Source organism: Penicillium cataractarum (assembly GCF_028827025.1).
Source record: "Penicillium cataractarum strain IBT 29864 chromosome Unknown utg000009l, whole genome shotgun sequence".
NCBI classification, from domain to species: domain Eukaryota; kingdom Fungi; phylum Ascomycota; class Eurotiomycetes; order Eurotiales; family Aspergillaceae; genus Penicillium; species Penicillium cataractarum.
This window is the reverse complement of record NW_026622745.1, coordinates 4,003,703-4,021,548: the sequence shown is the minus strand read 5'-3', so window position 1 is coordinate 4,021,548 and position 17,846 is coordinate 4,003,703. Positions and strand designations below refer to the sequence as shown.

The 17,846-nt window shown below is 48.5% G+C and overlaps 7 protein-coding genes across 7 annotated transcripts; 2 read left to right on the top strand and 5 right to left on the bottom strand.

The window, feature by feature from the left end:
- Positions 1 to 73: 73 nt before the first annotated feature.
- N7496_012063 (GTP-binding protein gtr2) lies at positions 74 to 1,421 on the bottom strand (the record flags this gene model as incomplete). Its single annotated transcript, XM_056704976.1, has 3 exons — positions 74 to 221; positions 272 to 955; positions 1,183 to 1,421. 3 exons carry the CDS (start codon positions 1,419 to 1,421, stop codon positions 74 to 76), a joined length of 1,071 nt encoding a protein of 356 aa, XP_056550936.1.
- A 1,098-nt stretch (positions 1,422 to 2,519) lies between these two features.
- N7496_012062 (uncharacterized protein) lies at positions 2,520 to 4,441 on the bottom strand (the record flags this gene model as incomplete). The annotated part of the gene is made up of 6 exons (XM_056704975.1): positions 2,520 to 2,728; positions 2,800 to 3,275; positions 3,329 to 3,778; positions 3,830 to 4,123; positions 4,183 to 4,271; positions 4,334 to 4,441. 6 exons carry the CDS (start codon positions 4,439 to 4,441, stop codon positions 2,520 to 2,522), a joined length of 1,626 nt encoding a protein of 541 aa, XP_056550935.1.
- A 2,265-nt stretch (positions 4,442 to 6,706) lies between these two features.
- Positions 6,707 to 7,660, top strand: N7496_012061 (putative short chain dehydrogenase/reductase; the record flags this gene model as incomplete). The annotated part of the gene is made up of 1 exon (XM_056704974.1): positions 6,707 to 7,660. The coding sequence occupies one exon, from the start codon at positions 6,707 to 6,709 to the stop codon at positions 7,658 to 7,660; it is 954 nt and encodes a 317-aa protein (XP_056550934.1).
- A 158-nt stretch (positions 7,661 to 7,818) lies between these two features.
- Positions 7,819 to 9,826, bottom strand: N7496_012060 (putative acid phosphatase; the record flags this gene model as incomplete). The annotated part of the gene is made up of 7 exons (XM_056704973.1): positions 7,819 to 8,738; positions 8,796 to 9,130; positions 9,197 to 9,362; positions 9,440 to 9,455; positions 9,525 to 9,559; positions 9,653 to 9,665; positions 9,737 to 9,826. The coding sequence occupies 7 exons, from the start codon at positions 9,824 to 9,826 to the stop codon at positions 7,819 to 7,821; spliced, it is 1,575 nt and encodes a 524-aa protein (XP_056550933.1).
- Positions 9,827 to 10,405: 579 nt separating this feature from the next.
- Positions 10,406 to 12,090, bottom strand: N7496_012059 (uncharacterized protein; the record flags this gene model as incomplete). Its single annotated transcript, XM_056704972.1, has 4 exons — positions 10,406 to 10,810; positions 10,832 to 11,338; positions 11,393 to 11,483; positions 11,591 to 12,090. The coding sequence occupies 4 exons, from the start codon at positions 12,088 to 12,090 to the stop codon at positions 10,406 to 10,408; spliced, it is 1,503 nt and encodes a 500-aa protein (XP_056550932.1).
- A 1,897-nt stretch (positions 12,091 to 13,987) lies between these two features.
- On the bottom strand, positions 13,988 to 14,887 carry N7496_012058 (NPP1 family protein; the record flags this gene model as incomplete). The annotated part of the gene is made up of 1 exon (XM_056704971.1): positions 13,988 to 14,887. The coding sequence occupies one exon, from the start codon at positions 14,885 to 14,887 to the stop codon at positions 13,988 to 13,990; it is 900 nt and encodes a 299-aa protein (XP_056550931.1).
- A 973-nt stretch (positions 14,888 to 15,860) lies between these two features.
- N7496_012057 (uncharacterized protein) lies at positions 15,861 to 16,430 on the top strand (the record flags this gene model as incomplete). Its single annotated transcript, XM_056704970.1, has 1 exon — positions 15,861 to 16,430. The coding sequence occupies one exon, from the start codon at positions 15,861 to 15,863 to the stop codon at positions 16,428 to 16,430; it is 570 nt and encodes a 189-aa protein (XP_056550930.1).
- Between the last annotated feature and the right edge of the window lie 1,416 nt (positions 16,431 to 17,846).

The window sequence follows — 17,846 nt, the reverse complement described above, 5'->3', positions numbered from 1 at the left end:
TGCGAACCCTCTGGTCCGAACTCAACTTTGCCTCCAATCCATTCCATGTCGAGGCACAACCCGAGTAATGCTTTTACTCAGTTGCGTGTTCCTCTTCGCGCTCCCAGCTTCGAGAGAATACATCATTCAATGCCTCCTGGAACGTCCGGCAGTTCATGTCGATCAGACCCTTTTTCTCGCGGGCCTCTGGGTTGCGAATCACCGAGACGAGACAAAGGTACCTAGAGACACGTCAGCAAGGGACAAAGAAAGGTTACGAAAGGGACCATACTTATTCATCTCCATGAGGTGAAGCATTGTCTCATCATGCAGAACGACATGGCTCTCAGCCTCTTGCATTTGCTCACCCTTGTGCTTGCGAAGCGGGTGGTCCCAGGAGTACAGTTCTGAGATGTCGACAATGACATCGATGTAATCGGAGCACATCTCGTAGGCGGCCATATCGACAGGCCGCGTATCGGAAGCAATGTAGATTTTGCTCAGAACGTCGAAAAGATAGGTCTTTTCGAAACCACAGTTGTTCCCCAAAGTGGTGATGAGGTTCTCGAGGGTTGAGAGGTTAGGGATCAGTTTTTGAATGACTTTACTAAAGGCTTCAAAAACGGAGTAATCGTAGATTGATGTTAGGTAGAAGTGAACGGGTGCGTTTTCGTATCCGGCATCGTTGAGTTCGTCAGTGATACGCTGGACGATATCTTGGTATGCATCGTGTCGGTACTCTTCTGAAAGCCCATCCACTTTGTGAATGAAAACCTCGACATTGATGCCTGGATAGTACTGCTGGACGGTGAGGATGGTCCGGTTGAGACGAGCTACCGAGTCCAGGTAATCATCCTGGGCATCAATAACCCAGACTAGGGCACCCAGGCTTCCAAAGATATCTTCGAGATCAAAGGATGGCTCTAGGTATTCAAGCTGGCCAGGAAAGTCCCAGACTTGGAAATCCATGAAAGAGCTGAGGACGGGTTAGTCATATGGTTCTTGACTAGGTGCGATCGACCATACTCACTGGATAGAGTCTTTTTGAATGCGGGTCGTAGATTCGAGGAATAGCGTTTCATTGGGTGGCATTTTGTGAAAAACCACGCTGGCTATAGATGACTTGCCACTCCTTGAATCACGTCAATATCCTGCGTGTCCACGTGGGGTAAAGCCAGACCAGCTTCAAAAACAAAAACTTACCGGCGAAGTCCCATAAGGAGTAGACGTGGTTTCGCATCTCGAGGTTTGACACTGGGCTCCAGAATCACTCTGGAGTGGCCCGAGACGGCAGTATTGGTAGTTCCCTGTAGAATATTCTCGAGACTTAGCTGGGCAACGGTCTTGCTGGATTTACTACGATGCAGGAGACAAGGGTTTGACAGCCGGCCTTTCTTGTTGAAATCCATGGACCTGGTTCTGCGAACATGCGGGAAAGCCATGTTGGACAGACAGGGAAATGCATGACATGAGGGGAAGGGGAAGACTGGGATACCACGAGGGAATAAACAAGAACTTCTGTTTTCAACGAGTACAGCAGCGTGGTGAGACAGCGATGGCAGTGATTCCAATGAACGCGTCCTCAAGGTTGACGACTACGCGACTCCAAAGGGAAATAAACAGCCGCCAGCGAGGAAAGAACATCCCGTCCAAAGACCAACCTCGAGACATGACACCATCACAATCTCACAGTGATAAGCTTGCATGCCTCTAGCTGGGCCTTCCAGAAAAAGACAGAAATCATGACATGCATTGGAGCAATCGGCAATCTTTCTTTCTCACCGACAGCGAAACTGGTACTCGGAACTAGGCGTCCTTGTCTCACCAAAGGGTAAGAATCAGACGCTGCAGTGGTGCAGTAATCAACCGAGAGCCATCGAGGACAGCTCAGCCGCATCACAACAAAAGGCAAGGGGAAGAGACAGGGGGTGGCCCAAGTCAACAGAAAAGAAGATAATTTCTTACCTCCATGGGCAAATAGATGGTCAACGACCAGACCTTTGAAAGTTCTAAAAGTATATTAGCCATTGTACGTCGCAGTCGTGGGTAAACATACAAATCGACGGACAATTACGGTCACCGAGGAGAGACAGCGAAGAAAAGAGCCAGTCGCAAACGATGGAATGCGCTCATCCGCGGATACCTGGACGGGGCCAGAATACGGTGGTACGGGGGGTAACGGACGCGGCAGTCAGACCAGAGGTACCCTCCCTCCGCGGGAGCTAAGAATATCGGCAGAGACAATCGAAGCTGAGCTAATGTCGTCGTTGCACAGCTCAAAGAGCACGGAATTGGTCAAGTATCTCGACGGAGTTGAGGATGTTGCACTGCTGCAGAGGGGAAATGGGTAAAGGCGGAGAGCTGCTGGGGGATCCGCGTTATCGCGTTATCGTTATCGGCCTAGCGTGATGCTCCGATAAGAGTCTCCTCGGAGTTGACATGCGCAAATCACAACTACACAAACACACAAACGCGAGGAATCAACTTATTCTGGATAATCAAAACAACTTTTTGCTTTTTCTACCGAATAGGGAACAACCCTAATGGTGGCTATGCTTATGACCCTTCTTAGGGCCATGTTGATGACCTAAATACTCGCTGATGCGGTGCTTCCCCAGCTCCTCCTCGTCCTCGATCTCAAAAGCAGGCCATTCCTCCCAGCCATCTTCCCAAATACTAGCCAGCTTCTTAGTTTTGGCCTCTCGGCTAAGCTTCTTATTCTTCATGACTTTCTCCCACTGCTTCATATCTTGATCACTTAGCAGGCACTCGTCAAGAATGGCCGAGATCGCAGCCTCGTCAATTCCCTCGCCAATGAACACAAGTTCTTGGCGTCGGTCTCCCAGGGACCCTGGAAGTCATTTTGAATCGACTTGATGACATCCTCATCTTCCGGCCAGGCTTCGTCAGGTACTTCTGCGAACCAGGGACCTCCACAGCCGACGGTCAACATGCCGCCGGCTTGACTCCACTCTCCGAACTGGAATGGTCGAGTTGGTAGCCAGAAGAAGCCCTTGGAGCGCAACACAGGACCAAAAGCAGGGTGTTGGCGCTTGTTTTTGAGGATGTCCTCAGGGTCTGGTTGGTCAAAGTCCTGCATGGAGTCGGTGTCGGTGTCCATCTCGTCATCATCTTGCTCATCGTCTTCATCCTCCTCCATATCGTCGCCCTCCTCCTCCTCCTCCTCCTCCAATTCATTGTTCTGCAAAATAATGAACTTGTCATGGAGAAGAGAGAAAAGACGACGCGGATGGAAGGGCCGCCGAGCGGAGTATACAAAGTTGTTGATACCATACCTGGCACGCCGTTAGCTATTTATGTCCCAGTTTTTAGCGCGTTTGATGCATACTCTAGAGTCTCCGGCTTAGGAGCCATACGCTCCCCGTTACCAGTTTGCTGGACCGTCATCTCATGCAAGCTACGAAGCCATCCTGCACCGGAGGCAGCCCGCACGAAATCGAATTTGTTGGTTGCAACAATCTCACGCACGTCAACTTGAGAATAGCTTGACATGAGAACCTTGGCATCGGGATTGAGAAGTCTGATCAATTGAGAGATCTTGTCTCGTGTCGCTTGATCAACCGTTTCAATCTTATTGATGATGAGTACATCGGCAAACTCGATCTGGTCCACCATGAGATCGGAGATTGTACGTTCATCCTCAGGAACGATCTCGTCTCGGCCATAGCGATCAGACAGGAATTCTGTGGTGTCAAAGTTTGAGAGGAGGTTGAAGGCGTCGATGACTGTGACCGTGGTATCTAGACGAGCCATTGTGTGCAGACCACCCATTTCGACGCTGCGAACATTAGATCGGAAATAGCCAGCATCATGTCAGACTGGTACTCACATTTCTTTCAAGACCTTTTTTGTATCTTCATCAGTGTCCGCGATCTGGTCCTCAGCCTCCAACATGGCAGCACTGAACTCCGAGGTAAATGTCTCGGCAACCTGCATTGGCTCACTAATACCCGTGCTCTCGATAATGACATATTGGATATCATTTTGCTTTGTGAGCTGCGCTAATTCAGAAAGAAGGTCTCCACGCAGAGTGCAGCAGATGCAACCGTTCTGTAGCTGGATGAGTTTTTCGGTAGTTTGAGAGACCTTGTGGTTCTTAATGAGGGCAGCATCGATGTTGAGTCTAGTATTTGAAAGTGGGATTAGTATGAATTCGTTATTTGCGTTATCTAGAGTACTCACTGACTCATGTCATTCACAATGACAGCAATGCGCAAACCATGATCGGGTGACTTGAGGATGTGTTTCAATAGAGTGGTCTTTCCACTACCCTACGCAAAAGTGTCAGTACTTGCTTTGTTGAGTCTCTCTGCATGCAAAACAAATTACTTACTAGGAATCCAGAGAGCAAGGTCACTGGTAACTGCTTGGCTTTAGGCTTGTCCTGTGTTGGCGCCGGGACACGATACGCCACGGACTCTCGACCCGAATCAATGACCATTGTAACTTTTAGAATATAGTTGAAATTCAAAAAAAGAAAGAAAACTCCACGAAAGACGAAGAAGAAGGTTTCTAACTCTAAAGCACCTTGCGGGCAACGACTTTATCTATCCCAGCCCATCGTCTCCAAGTTCCTCACCGTCGCGCGCCTGTAGTAGAGACCCTTGAGCGATACATATACCCATGCAGACTACTTCAGACAGATAAGTATGCAGTGGGCCCCGGGACAAGCCAATAAAGCGCAATAGGCTGCATCAAGCTGATAAATGGCGCCTTTTAAGAGGCTGGCGGTGCTGGTCCCCAAGGTACCTGGCTCACGCTGTTGACCTTCACGGTCCTCATCTGACAAGGGGTGGTCGGTAATTCTGATTTAAAAGAGATATTATTGGCTGAAAAGGTACATAATCTGTTTTCAGGTCTTTAAACCAGTAGCTAAGGGGTTTAAAAGTGGCATGTCTTAGTATTTTCTATGGAAGACTGGTTTGTCGGGAGCTCAAGTTGAATAGCACATCAATCCCGTGACGCAAAAAATCGAAGATGTAGCTTAACGCATTTGGATGTAATCGTCTCAATCTCGCATGGCGCAAACAAAGGATAGATCAAGTCTACTCCGACTGAGTGCACCTTGATTTTTGTGTGAAGAACAATGTTATTTTGGGTTCACGCTGTCTTTGTTTGCCGCTCGCTTTCATGTACGGTCCAAGATCCACTGCTAATGGTTGAAGATACAAAGTAAAATCAGGACAAAATAGCCAGTGTTCCTCCGTAAGGCGGCTCAATTTTCTGTCTCCTTTTTTCATGGCAGACAAACTAGCACAACCAAATACCCCGAACACCACATCTGATTAACAACACAAGATGATTTAGGATACTACATACGATATTCGCTCTAAGATACCATCCCCCGTGCTTTGGAAGAAAACTCTTAATTATGGAGAACCGGTTTGGAAACATATCTAAATAGGTCCTTGACTTTTAAAGCCCACACTGGCGGAGGAATTAGCTGCTTGCGGCGAGAGGGCTGCGTTCTTTGACAACAATCTGCAGCCCGTGTCGATTTTCAGACCAGCTCCCGCGATTATGACCAAGTTAGGTGTCATGAAATCAAGAATATAGACGAAAAGCGCCTATAAAATCAAGAAAATCCTAGATAAGAAAGTCTCAATCATATGAAGTTGATTGGAAAGCGGGTGTTGATATTCGCAGGAGCAAAACATTAATGTATCGAGGTTGGGTTATTCGAGCAGACAAGGTATAAAATAGTGATAAGAAACCTCATCAGGAGTAGATAATGAAGCACAGTCATCTCATGGAATGGACCAGGAGATAGTGATGAATAATCGATAAAGAGCAGATTTGGATAGTGGTTACACTATAATCTCCCTAACTAGTTGCGAAGTGCTAGTCGCTACCCAAATTCTAGCAAATTACGACTAAGATTGTATGTATTGAAAGGCAGTAGCTGATCTACATACGATATTGAAGATTCTTGCAAAACGAGACATGTAGGGCGTGAATCGGGGAAATAGACGGGGCTAGGAAGATTGTACAGCCTTGCGAGTAAACAAATATTAATAATCAGTAATTCTGGTGATAGCCCTAGTACCTTCTTCGTGTATGAATGGAGATTCCTCAATTTAGCAAACAAATTGGTCTTTGGGATGGTCTTTTGAGTCGTCCTAGATTTGCTATTTAAACATTGTATAAGAGGAAAGCGCAGCATCACGCTAAAGGGAGGGCGGTAGTGGAGGTCTGCTCAACAGTAGCGCTCGTGAATGCGGCGCTCTTCTTTTTGTACCGTAGAGATAAAGTATACATGATCAGATCTCATTATGAGGTTGAATATCCTCCTAGGATGGTAGGTGCTTCTCTGCTTGATCTAGCCCCACTTCTTTACATCAATCCGAACTAAAGTGATGCGGTCGGCCTCAAATCGGCGCTCGGTCTCGCCGACGGGCCGATAGACCCTAGAGCGGCCGATGCAATGATCAAGTATGACCAAGTATAAAAGGGACATAAGAGTACACTATCCTAGTTAATATTACTTTCAAATACCAGTTTCAACTACGAGCTCCAACCAATTACTCGAACAAGCCAAATCAAGCTTCACGGCCTGTCCTCAAAACAGCCAATCCTTTTGTCGATCAACAATCTACACCGATCACCGATCGATCACTCGCTTCTCCGCAACGTCAACATCAAGTCCACCCCCCTCATCCCCTTAACATTACCTCATCTACACCTCTTACACCACAAAATAACCACAATGGACCCCATAAGCTGGACTCCCAACCTCAGCACTATCGGCTTCGCAGCCCTATCCTACGTCACCTACAAACTCGCCCGCCAAGCAATCATCTACCTCCTCCCCAGCAAACTAGCACGCTACAACCGCACCGGCAACAATTGGGCCCTGGTAACAGGCGCCACCGACGGAATCGGCTTCGGCTTCTGCCAAGAACTCTGTTCCCGCGGCTTCAACGTTATCCTGCACGGGCGCAATGCCGAGAAACTCGCCAAACGCGCGCAGGAACTTAACGCCGCGTTCCCAGAACGCAACGTTGACACGCTCATCCTGGACGTTATCGGAGTAGACGAGAGCATCGACAGTGTCGCGCAACAAGTCCGCGATATCACCGGCAACAATGGCAAATTGAGTATCCTGATTAACAATGTTGGCGGGGAGTTGCGAACGTCCGTTACACTTGATACATTGACATTTGCCGATGTGAACGAGACGATTGACAAGAATGCGCGATTCATGACGCAAATCACGCGGGTGCTACTCCCGCTTTTATCAGAGGGGGAAGGTCGGTCTGGCCTTGTACTCAATGTCTCATCTCTTTCCCAGTGGGGACTGCCATACGTTAGTGTCTACTCTGCAACGAAGGGGTTCGTGGATACATTTACTCGTGCGCTGGAGGCGGAATGTAATGCTGAGAAGCGTGGTGTGGATGTGATGGCTCTGCGGGTTGGTCAAACCAAGACCCCCGGGTATGATGTTGATAGTAATCTGTTTGTTCCCTTACCGCGACCCTTGGCCAAGGCTGGACTAGATCGAGTGGGATGTGGTGAGGTTATTGTGTGGGCGTATTTCTGGCACTGGTTGCAGGGGATTTCGTTTGAGATCATGCCACGGTGGATTTTGATGCGTGCTACGGTTGCGGCGATGATGGATATGAAGAGGAAAGGACAGGAGAAGGCGCTTAAGAGGCAATGAGATCTGTCCGGGAAAGAAGCAGGTGTTTATATTCTAAGCGGTCTCTGTCAGATTTACAAGATCCCAACGAAGCATTAATATCCCCTTGTATCAGTATGGACGAGAAAGCATAAACACGAGAATAGACAAGCACAAAAACAAAAGTATATAGTAACAGTCTAGAAACCAGAAGCAGCGCGGGCCTCGTCATTGGGGCCGTGTAGACCAGCACCCAAGTTCGCGACACACTCGCTCTGCCAGTTCTTAGGCGTGAACTTGTCGACAATCTCCTTGAAGGCATCGAGCGTGCAGAAGGTGTCGTCACCGGGCAGGTGGTTCTCAGCCTTAGCAGCACAGCCAGGAATGCGCACGGGGCGGTCATTGTAGCGAATACGGACATAGTGCTTGCGCAGGGTATCACGGGTCTCCTCGGGGAAAGAAGTCGCAGGGGTACGAGCAGTCTCGGAGGGAGTTGGTTGCTTAGACGCCGACTTGCCACCACCAAGAAGAGATGAAAGGACACCGGGCTTCTTAGCGGAAACGGACGGGCTAGAGAATTCCTCAAGCGTATTGCCAGCATCGATATTGTTGCTAGCAGCCTGGGAGAAGAGCTCAATGGCAACGGAGGAGGTAAAAGGCGGCCAAGACTCATCTTGGAAACCGCCGACACTGGACAGGATAGCTGCAAGGGTGGTATCGTGACATCCGCTCATGGCAAACTTGATGGACTTGCCAGCTTCGGGGATACCAGATCCAGATGCAGCGCTTTCACTTCGCCAGCCGCCATCCACAGCAGTGCTGACCATACGGTCAACAACGTCGCCCATCAAAGCACCGATACCGAGCTTACGGTACTCGCTGCTCTCATTATAACCAGCAAACCATTCTTCAACAGCGATACGATCCAGGATCGCACGACCCTTCTTGTCATAAAACTCCGAGGGGAGTCTAGTAGCCGGGCCATGCGCGTCGGTAGCGTTGATAGTATCCATAATACCCGAGAGACGGGGGTGAGCATCAACAGCCACCTTGGGCGAACTCTCAGGCATGTGCTTGGACCAGAGCTTGTTCAGGTAGTCCATCTGCTCAGAGTCGTTCCCTACATGATAAAAATATCAGTATGTCGTGACCAACATCTTCCGATGCGTTATCTTACATCGAGTCGCAGCACGATCGGCAAAAAGGCGAGCAAGCTGTCGGAACCGGCGACAGTTACCCTCATTAGGGAAAAGGGTCTCCTCAGAGACAGAGCGAGCGACGATCACGGGCGGAGGGAAATCTTGCGTGCGTGCACTAGTCGGATACATGCCCCAGAAGGCCTGCTGCAGGGACTCGAGAGCGCGGGGGATCGGCGTCGCGCGCAGGTACATATCCTCTGTATCAGACTTGATCTCGGGCATAAAGCCGAGCTGGTCGACGTAAAGGCGACGCAAACGTGTGCCCAGTGCATAGGTCGTCTCGCGACCCTTGTCGGTGAGTTCACCATGCGTACTATATGATGATTCATTAGTCCGGTCTCATCAAGTCTAGGGCTGGCTCGGTTGGGAAATAACCAACCACATGGCCTCGATTTCGCCTCCTGCGCCAGTTGCAACGATGGCCTCATCATTGTCACCAAAGGCCTCCATCTTTCGCCGCCATTGGAAACCATTCCACGAGGATAGATCCTGGTTGCCAGCAGCCATCTGGACCATACGTCTCGCGACGCCGCAATAAGGCCAGTCTATACCCGGTCGATCAGTCAATTATTCGATTGTAACGTCGTCGTAAAAGAATATCTTATAAAGGAGGAGTGCATACACGGGCTCAGGCCTGTCTTCACAGCGCATTAGCATCTACCCAGGGTGTACCAAGCAAGTCTGTACAAAGAAAGCAGGGGACATACATTTTGAAACCGCGACGAAACAGGCGTACGCTCGCCTATACCAATACCACAAATAAGTCTCTATCCGATATCCAACAAACCATCCATATACAGTGTATGAGGTGAAAATGGCACAGGTCAAACCATACCATGACGCAAGAACTGTCGGGGTTGGACGGATAGTTAGCTACCCCAACTCTCTCCGCGCGATGGAATAGATCCTCCAAACTCACCACCTGGACCAGTTGTAGCTTCAGGTCCTTGGGATATAGGCGCTGTAGCTCCTCGGGGGAGTACGCCTCGCGGGGGATAAGGGTCGTCATTGCCGTTTGAATGCGTCGGGGAGGAGACGAGCTCCTGGCGAGATGTTGGAGATGACACGCCCGGTGGGTCATGGGGCGGTGAGGGGCGCTTATTGGTGGTGGGCGTGGGGGTTGACCGTTGGCATTCTACATGACCGAGGAGATAGGATCTTGATTGTATTATTTGATGAGGCATATTGACTGCTAGTTCGATAGTATTTACTGTGTTGTGTAGATATTCCGATTCATTGTATAGGAGGTGAGATAATTTGCCTTTTCTGGCATACAATAGTAAATGGCATGATCGGGGTTCTTGCCGAGGTCCCGAATACTAAAAGTATTTATAGATTAGTATCTTACATGTTATAGAAGCTTGAGGATTCTACTAAGATAATAACTATTTAATAGTTAACTAATAACCTTTTAGTAATTTAACAAAGAAGATATCTTATATATCTGGAGGCTACGTTAATAATCCGACACGTTCGAGGTAGATGACGAGGTGCTATCTAAGGCAGAGAATTCTCAGCCCAGTATGAATCAGATTTGGCTGACTCTTTCTCGTACAAGGTTGAAGATTTAGACCTCCCTCATCGTCACTTAATACTCCCCACCCACAAGTCCATCGACCTCCACAGTCCCAGCCGTCGAATCCTGCGGACCCCAGAAAGAAACATCCCTCGGATTCGCGCCTCCAGTCCACGCATCCACTGTCTCACTCCATTCATAGCCAGTCGTCGACACAATCCTGATTTTAGCTTTATACTCTGGAATATCCAAAATTATGCTCCCCGTAGTCCCCTTTGGTGTTGATACATAGTACGACAAGGAAGACTTTCTACTGCTGTCGACTTTCAACGACGCAGCATATCTCCCATAGTCCAATTCAAACCCAGCCTCAACATCCGACAAATTCCCCGGTCTCGGATACGCAATCCAGTTCGTAGAATTAAGCACCTGCAACCCAGCCACATAGCTACTAAGAACCAGCAGTGGTCCCGGCGACTAGCCATGTGCATGGCTTACACGAGCAGCATCCGAATAGGCCCGATAATCCAGTCCTCCGTCTGTGCGATACCCCTCGATAAAAGTCGAGTTCGTCATTCGGGGATCATTGAGCATGAAATCTGCCCCCATGAAGCGCATCAGATCGATTGCGTTCTGTGGTTGTCCTGCTAGAAAATGTGCTTGAAGTTCGTAGCTGCTTATAAAGGGGGAGATCGTGTTGGGTGCTTCTGGTGCGGGTGCTCCATAGGGACCCCAGCGAGCCCGAAGATTGTTGGATATTGTCGCGGCCTGGGTGCTGTTGGCTACTCCTGAGATAATGGCCCAGACATTACCGTCTTGTGGAAATAATGAAGTGTTGTTTTCATTGTCCTGATAGAGACCCTCTGCTGAGTTCCAGAGGAGTTCGTTTGCGGCCATCTCGATTCCGTTGATGGTGGTTGTCCAGTTTGCGCTCTCAGAGTAGTCGGATACAGCTTCGGCGAGTGCTAAGGCTGCTTTGAGTGTGTAGGCCAGCATTGAGTTTGCCTGTCATATGCATAAGTATAAAGCATTTCAAATCAAATGGGGAAGAAGACATACTTCAATGTTATAATATCCCATGTCACTCCGTAACCAATCCCGATTGTTAACAGGAATATAGGCAAGACCGCTACCATCGACATAGCCAAGACTGAAGCTCAAGCCAAGTTTGAAACGGTACCACTGTTGCTCCAAAAACGCAATATCTCCTGTGTATTTATATAATAGTACAAGGAAAGAAGCCCGTGTAGTCCATACGTAAAAGAGAACTCTTCAGCCAGGTTGGAAATCTCATTGTCGGCAGGTTTCATGATGATAGGTGCAGCTGCATACGGCATCTGTCCAGTTGCTGCATTTTGTTGCGCAAAAAGCTGTTGAACAGAAATCTTGATTATGTCGGCTTCATTCGTCGAAAGGAAAACCGCCGGAATTTCTATGCCAAGATCACCCGGCCATATCAGTTTGTCACGCTTTGCGCCATCCACTAAAGCATAGGAGCCGTTGGTTAGGGTGCTATTTGCCCACCAATATGTGGGCTCGGATGTACTTTTGGCACCGGGGTCGGCGAGACTGTTTCCTTGGTCCGAGGGGATTGTGCAGAGTTGATCTGTCCATGCTGATGCGTACCAGACACGATTTAGCTTGTTGTCGTCTGCATGGAAATAGCCTGTATAATCCCGCAAGGACGGGGCACTGTTGATATATGTGGTGAGATTGCTCAGACTGACAGTACCACTTGAATTATGATATAGACTCATATCCCGAAACCCGCCACGGTTGTAATCTGAGTCAAGGGCGTACTCTCCAGGGCCAGTTATCGAGAACCAAATGACCTCGTCAATGGAAAAATCGTTAGTAGCGTCTGAGCCGTTGACGGAAATCCATAGTAAGGATTCGGTGAAGCTGATGCCGATGAATTCATCACCCGTGCTGCTGGATACATTGCTGATAGTAAACGATGCAAGACCGTCTAGATTTTTGCCATGATCATAGGTAATGTTAGAGTTTACAGTAAAGTGTGCCTCCCCACTGCCAGACGTCGTTAATGCATCGGCATTATCGACTGTGCCGTTAATATTGTATACTGAACCAGGTGAGACGTTTCTCTCAGACGGGGCTAGTATGTACTCGGAATAGGGGATTGCGGCTATTATTCGCAGTGCTATCACAGCAGAGAGAAGCTAAGCTCTAACCATTTTGAGGTTATTCACTCAACGCTAAATCGTAGAACGGAGGCCGTTTCAGAGGACGTATAACCTTCTTAACTTTGGCTATTTAACGCACCGGACTCATCAAGCGATAAGCCAGGACTTATCACGCGATAGGAAGGACTGGATATATAAGGACACTTATTTGGCATCATATACTTAGTTCTTCTCGATCAATCCTCATTGTTACTAGGCATAATCAGTTTACACATTATTACTTAGTTACCACCTTTAGGACTCTGCTTCATTACGGTTCACTTCAAGACAACCGAACCTATAAGTAGGGGATTCACTTAGTAGCAATACTTCATGATTGACTTACTTAGCGCGCACCTCTGGCACGTTCTGTAAGACCCTCAACAGGATCCAACCCGCAGTAAGGTTTTCCGAAGCAATAGTAACGATTAAGAGATAATCTTAGAATTCGCAGTTAGAACTAGGCAAGTATACCCGTGGACTTCTAACTCACAGTGACCAGTCGGCACCGCGTAACACGTGCCTCTAGCCTTCCCTCTAGGGTATAGATACTATATTCCGGCCTTTAACGTGCCACTATCTTACTAAAATTAGCGACGGCGATTTCGGGAGCTTCCGGAATTCATAGTAAAGTTGTAATCATGCTTAATTAGTAGCATGATACTAAAGATGGCTCCAAATAACCGAAGCTTCTTAATAGTGGTAGATACGTTTAGGTAAAAGCCTAATCCGACCTATAGGATACATGGTATTAAGATAGGGTATATTCCGGGTATCTGAAGGTAATTATCAAGCTAGAAAATATTACAAAGCGATCCTGACGAGAGGCTGATATATCTAGCCTACTAGCATATCTTTCGTGGCCCTAATTCTCAGGTAAGAAAACTCAAGGTAGTCAAAGGGTTAATTAGATAAAACGAACTTTCCCTCACCGATGTTCTACGTGAATACGATATCGACCGCACTAGTGGCGTTACTAAAAAGCTCCTCGAGACTTAGGTCTTCGATTCGACCTTGAAGGCTAAGATTCGAGCTAAGATTCGGTTTCCGGAGTTATTCGATGTATCGCCTACCCAGAGTGCTAAGACAATTCACAAGCGAGTGGCTCACATAACCGATAATATTGGAAGTAAGGAAGCTCCGATTTGATTCGAGGACATATTGCAGGGCTTTTTCTTGAGGCTTACCTGCTTACGATGAGTGTCCACGGACAAGGATGATAGTTGTTATTGCCAAGATTAATTGGAAAAGCGAGGGTACTATTTCACTACACTATGTACCAATGCAGTAGCAAATGATACTCGACTCAGGGCTCTATAAAATTGTATTGATGCTCTCGTTTTGCTGTCTTATGCCCACAAAACCTTCCATTCCCAAGTAATACCACCTCAAACATGTAAGTTGGAAAACGCAAACCCAGCCCAATTCACTTCGCAACTTCCTCCCTTTTCAGCAACATTCCACCCCCAGATCACCCCCTATTGGCCCAAGACGGAACCTTTGGCTCCCGCGGGTCAAACTTTTCATTATTCCTCGCATCCCAGGGCATCCACTTATCCAACTTATCCCCCAACTGGTTCAAATCACTATGCGCACTGCCCCACTCATTATTCAACAACTTCCGATTAAAATCGCAGGGCATCTTCTCCAGCGAAACAAGCGGCGCCCGCCACCACCTCCCCATATCATTCTCAATCTCGTCATCCTTGGCCTCGGCTTTCCGCAACGAGTGCGTACCGCTCGATCCCAGGTGATACACAATCTTGGCGTGCGTGCCCTCGAACCGGACCGTGGACGAGTGGTGCGTCGTATAGTCGCCGTGCGCGGACCAACTGACGAAAAAAACCTGGTCGTTGAGCGTCCAGACAATCACATGCTCCCAGTCGTGCCTATGCGCGTTTCCGGGGCCCTGGTCGACCTCGAAATAGTATCCGTACAAGTACGCGCACCACCCGTGGTTGCACCGCTCGCGGACGTACGTCTGGCTGTGCTCGAGGCGGTCCTTATCGCGGCAGCCAAAGGGGATGTAGGGACCGTGCGTGGAGCTTACTCCAAACTCGCTGTCGGCTTTGGTCGCATTCGCAGCGAAGACGACTTGCTCGTCGTCGGCGCCGGCAGCTTGCGGAATCCCTGGTCCCGTACCTGGCGGACGCGGTGGAGCGAGGTTTGGGCCGATGCCGGCGTTGACTCTGTAGTCTGTGCCGATGGCTGCTGTTTGGTAGCAGCTGTCCTTGTCAAAGTCGAGGACGGGCTGGAATTTGATGGCGCCGTCGCTGGCCGTGTCGCCGAAGGGAGTGAGGATTTCTGCTAGGCTGGTTCCTAGCAGGAGTGGGAGGAAAAGGTGTAGATTCGAAATTTTAAAAGCGAGCATTATGGTAATTACCCTTTCGATGAATGGGGGTCAGGACTGTCTCTGCTCAAGGATAGAATGTTCGATTCCGGAGCCGTACTCGGCCTTTTCATATATCCTTTGCATAGTGGCATGTCAAGTAAAAAAAAGAGCACCCTATCGCACTTCGCAGCTGAACCACATTTTTTCCTGCCGTTTTTTGAACGAGGGATATCATAGCCTCACCTGAATCTTTGGGCGCGTCTTAATGCATAGATGAGGATCCAAGCGCAGTCGTATCGTCCGACGCCACAAACACTTGGCCAATATAAACAGGGTAATACTGTAACCCCTGCGGCGGATACATCTATGGCAAAACGTCAGTTTGCATATTAAATCGTTCTTATCCTCCTCTCGACTCACCGATCCCCACTAAGGTCGTCGACTCGCTGTTTACTCGACAGGGATTTCTCAGCCCTAGCGACGTGGCTGGCCTAAAGCCCATCGGCTATTTGGCCCGTTCTGTACAAGAGTCTTAGATCAGCAGAGGTAATCGTAGATTGACTTTTCTTTCCCCGGCCAAGGGTCCAACCAGAAGTAGTCGAAACCGGGCGATTGGTTTCAGCTGCCATTTCCCCCCGACGGATTTTCAGCGTCGGCGATCCCGCTGCGCACTTCGCACTCGGGCTCCCAGTGTCGAAGCAGAAGTGGCATGATCTTGCAGCAATCAAGCATTGTGCTGAGAAAGTCGGTGTATACTCCGATACCACAGCCCATAATGGCTTGCAGAGACGGCTGAAGAAACACAAGAGCTGAACAATTTCGGACGCATACAACGTCTTTGCTTGATCCTCTGGTCAAAATATGCGCTCTAAGTCGCTTGGCATTCACTGTTCCACCGATATCCCGTCTTTCATCTCTGCACCGCAGCTGGTCGATAAATGTTAAAGAGAAGCCGAGCCCTCTTCGAACGGCAAATCCATCACTGAATCTTTTGACTCTATCAGGCCTCAAAATGGCCGCCTTCAAGCCAAGCGACATCCTCCTCCTCCTCCTCACAACAATCCTATCCCTCCTCCAACTATCCTCCGCCCAACGAACCCCAAACGAAAACCTCGTCCTAGCCGACTGCGGCATCGGCCTCGGCGTCAACGGCGGCTCCACCTCCCGCGAAATGATCTACTACCCGGGCGACGTCTGGACAGGACAAGGCCTCCAAACCAACAGACCAACAATGATGGTCAACGTCCCCTGGACGGGCGCGTACCCCTGGGGGCAACAGGGCGGCGTGTCGGCGCGCATGCCCAACGGCGACGTGTTTACCGTGCACATCAACCCGAACATCAAGGACCCCATGGCGGCAGGCGACGCGTGGCATTTGTTTGAAATGAATGTCCCTCTCAAGTGTTATTCGTATCATTATATGTGGGTGTATAAGCTTGATGATGGCAAGTGGTGCGAGAGCGCCTATGTGTGTAATCATCGGGGGACGCCCACGCCGCATCTGAAGCCTGCTCCGGCTCCGGCGCCGGCGCCGGCGCCGAATCCTATTCCGCCTCCGATTTGTGATGTGTTGAATAATTGATGTGTTGTGGGTGCTGAGATGGAAGTGCAGAGCTGGCTGAGGTTGGTAGCTGTGGTTATTTGTGGAATGCGGTGTGAGGGGATGCCATTGCGCAGTTTTATCTGTCTTCTAAGAATTTGTACCAAAAACCATGTCACAGAGAGGACTCATGACCGAGGCATTGGTCGCGTCTTTAATCCTGCAGAATGCTTTTTGTTGTTTCCTTTCTAGAAAAGTGTGGGTTGACTGGCTGAATCAACGGTTAAAGGCGTGCATGCTTCAGATGATCTTATATTTTGGTCACTGGTCTATCCTTGACTGCAGGGTTGCATTTAGAATATGGCAATGCCTACAACGCGTGAACTTGGATATTAGGTAACCTGTTCTGCTGTGGCTATTGAGCTTTTGGAGTATCATTCCCAAACCTCGTAACGCCCTCGATCTCTAGTGCCATCAATATAGTCCCAAAGACCTCCTCCAACGGCGCAACAAACGCCATCTGACTCTAACTATATTGTAAGTTACTGCCTTCGTACACAAAGACCTCGAACCTCCCGTGAGAGACATATAGGCAGGATCCTATCCTATATGAGTATCACGATCCTAGTAGAGTAGAATTAAGGGAACCGTCTTAATTATAGGGGGAAAAAGTAGTGTAGTAGTAGGGTTAAATCACTACTTTAGAAGTAGGGTAAAATTAGGGTGAGTTTAATGGCACTACATGAACGCTACTCACACTACAAACTAAGCCGCTTTCGGTTTAGCGCCAATTCACCCCCGAAATGTACATAGAACCTCTGCATAAATACTGCCAAGCCCCTATGCATGTATACTACTATGCATAAGCGCTTTCTGCGGTTACTCGGAATTTCACCTTGACCTGAACCGCGTGATGATACAAGCTGCGGCAAATGATGTTATTAATGTTACTATAATAAATTGTGCAGCATAGTAACACCTCTTCTCCCCTAAACCCCTTAGCTTATTAACCCGGATCCTCCTATCCCCTTCTATCCTTTTGTTACACGGCGCCGACTAGTCACTGTGAGTTAGAAGTTTCATGGGTATACTTACCTAGTTCTAACTACGGATTCCAAGAGTATCTCTTAATCGTCACCGTTACTTCGCAAAGCCTTACTACAGGATAGATCCTATTAAGCGTCTTGCAGAACGTGGTAGAAGTACACGTTAAGTAAGTTAATCACTAAGTATTACTACTAAGTAAATCCCCTACTGGTTAGGTTATCTTTAAAGTAAACCGTAATAAAGTAGAGTCCGAATAGTAAGTAGTAACTAAGTAATAATATACAATTAATCGCGAAGAACTAAATATATAATACCAGATAAGTGTCCTTATAACGTAATTCCCGCCCTTCTCGAACACCCCAAACACCATAGTAAACACGATTTTTCAGATAGCTATAGATCAACAACATG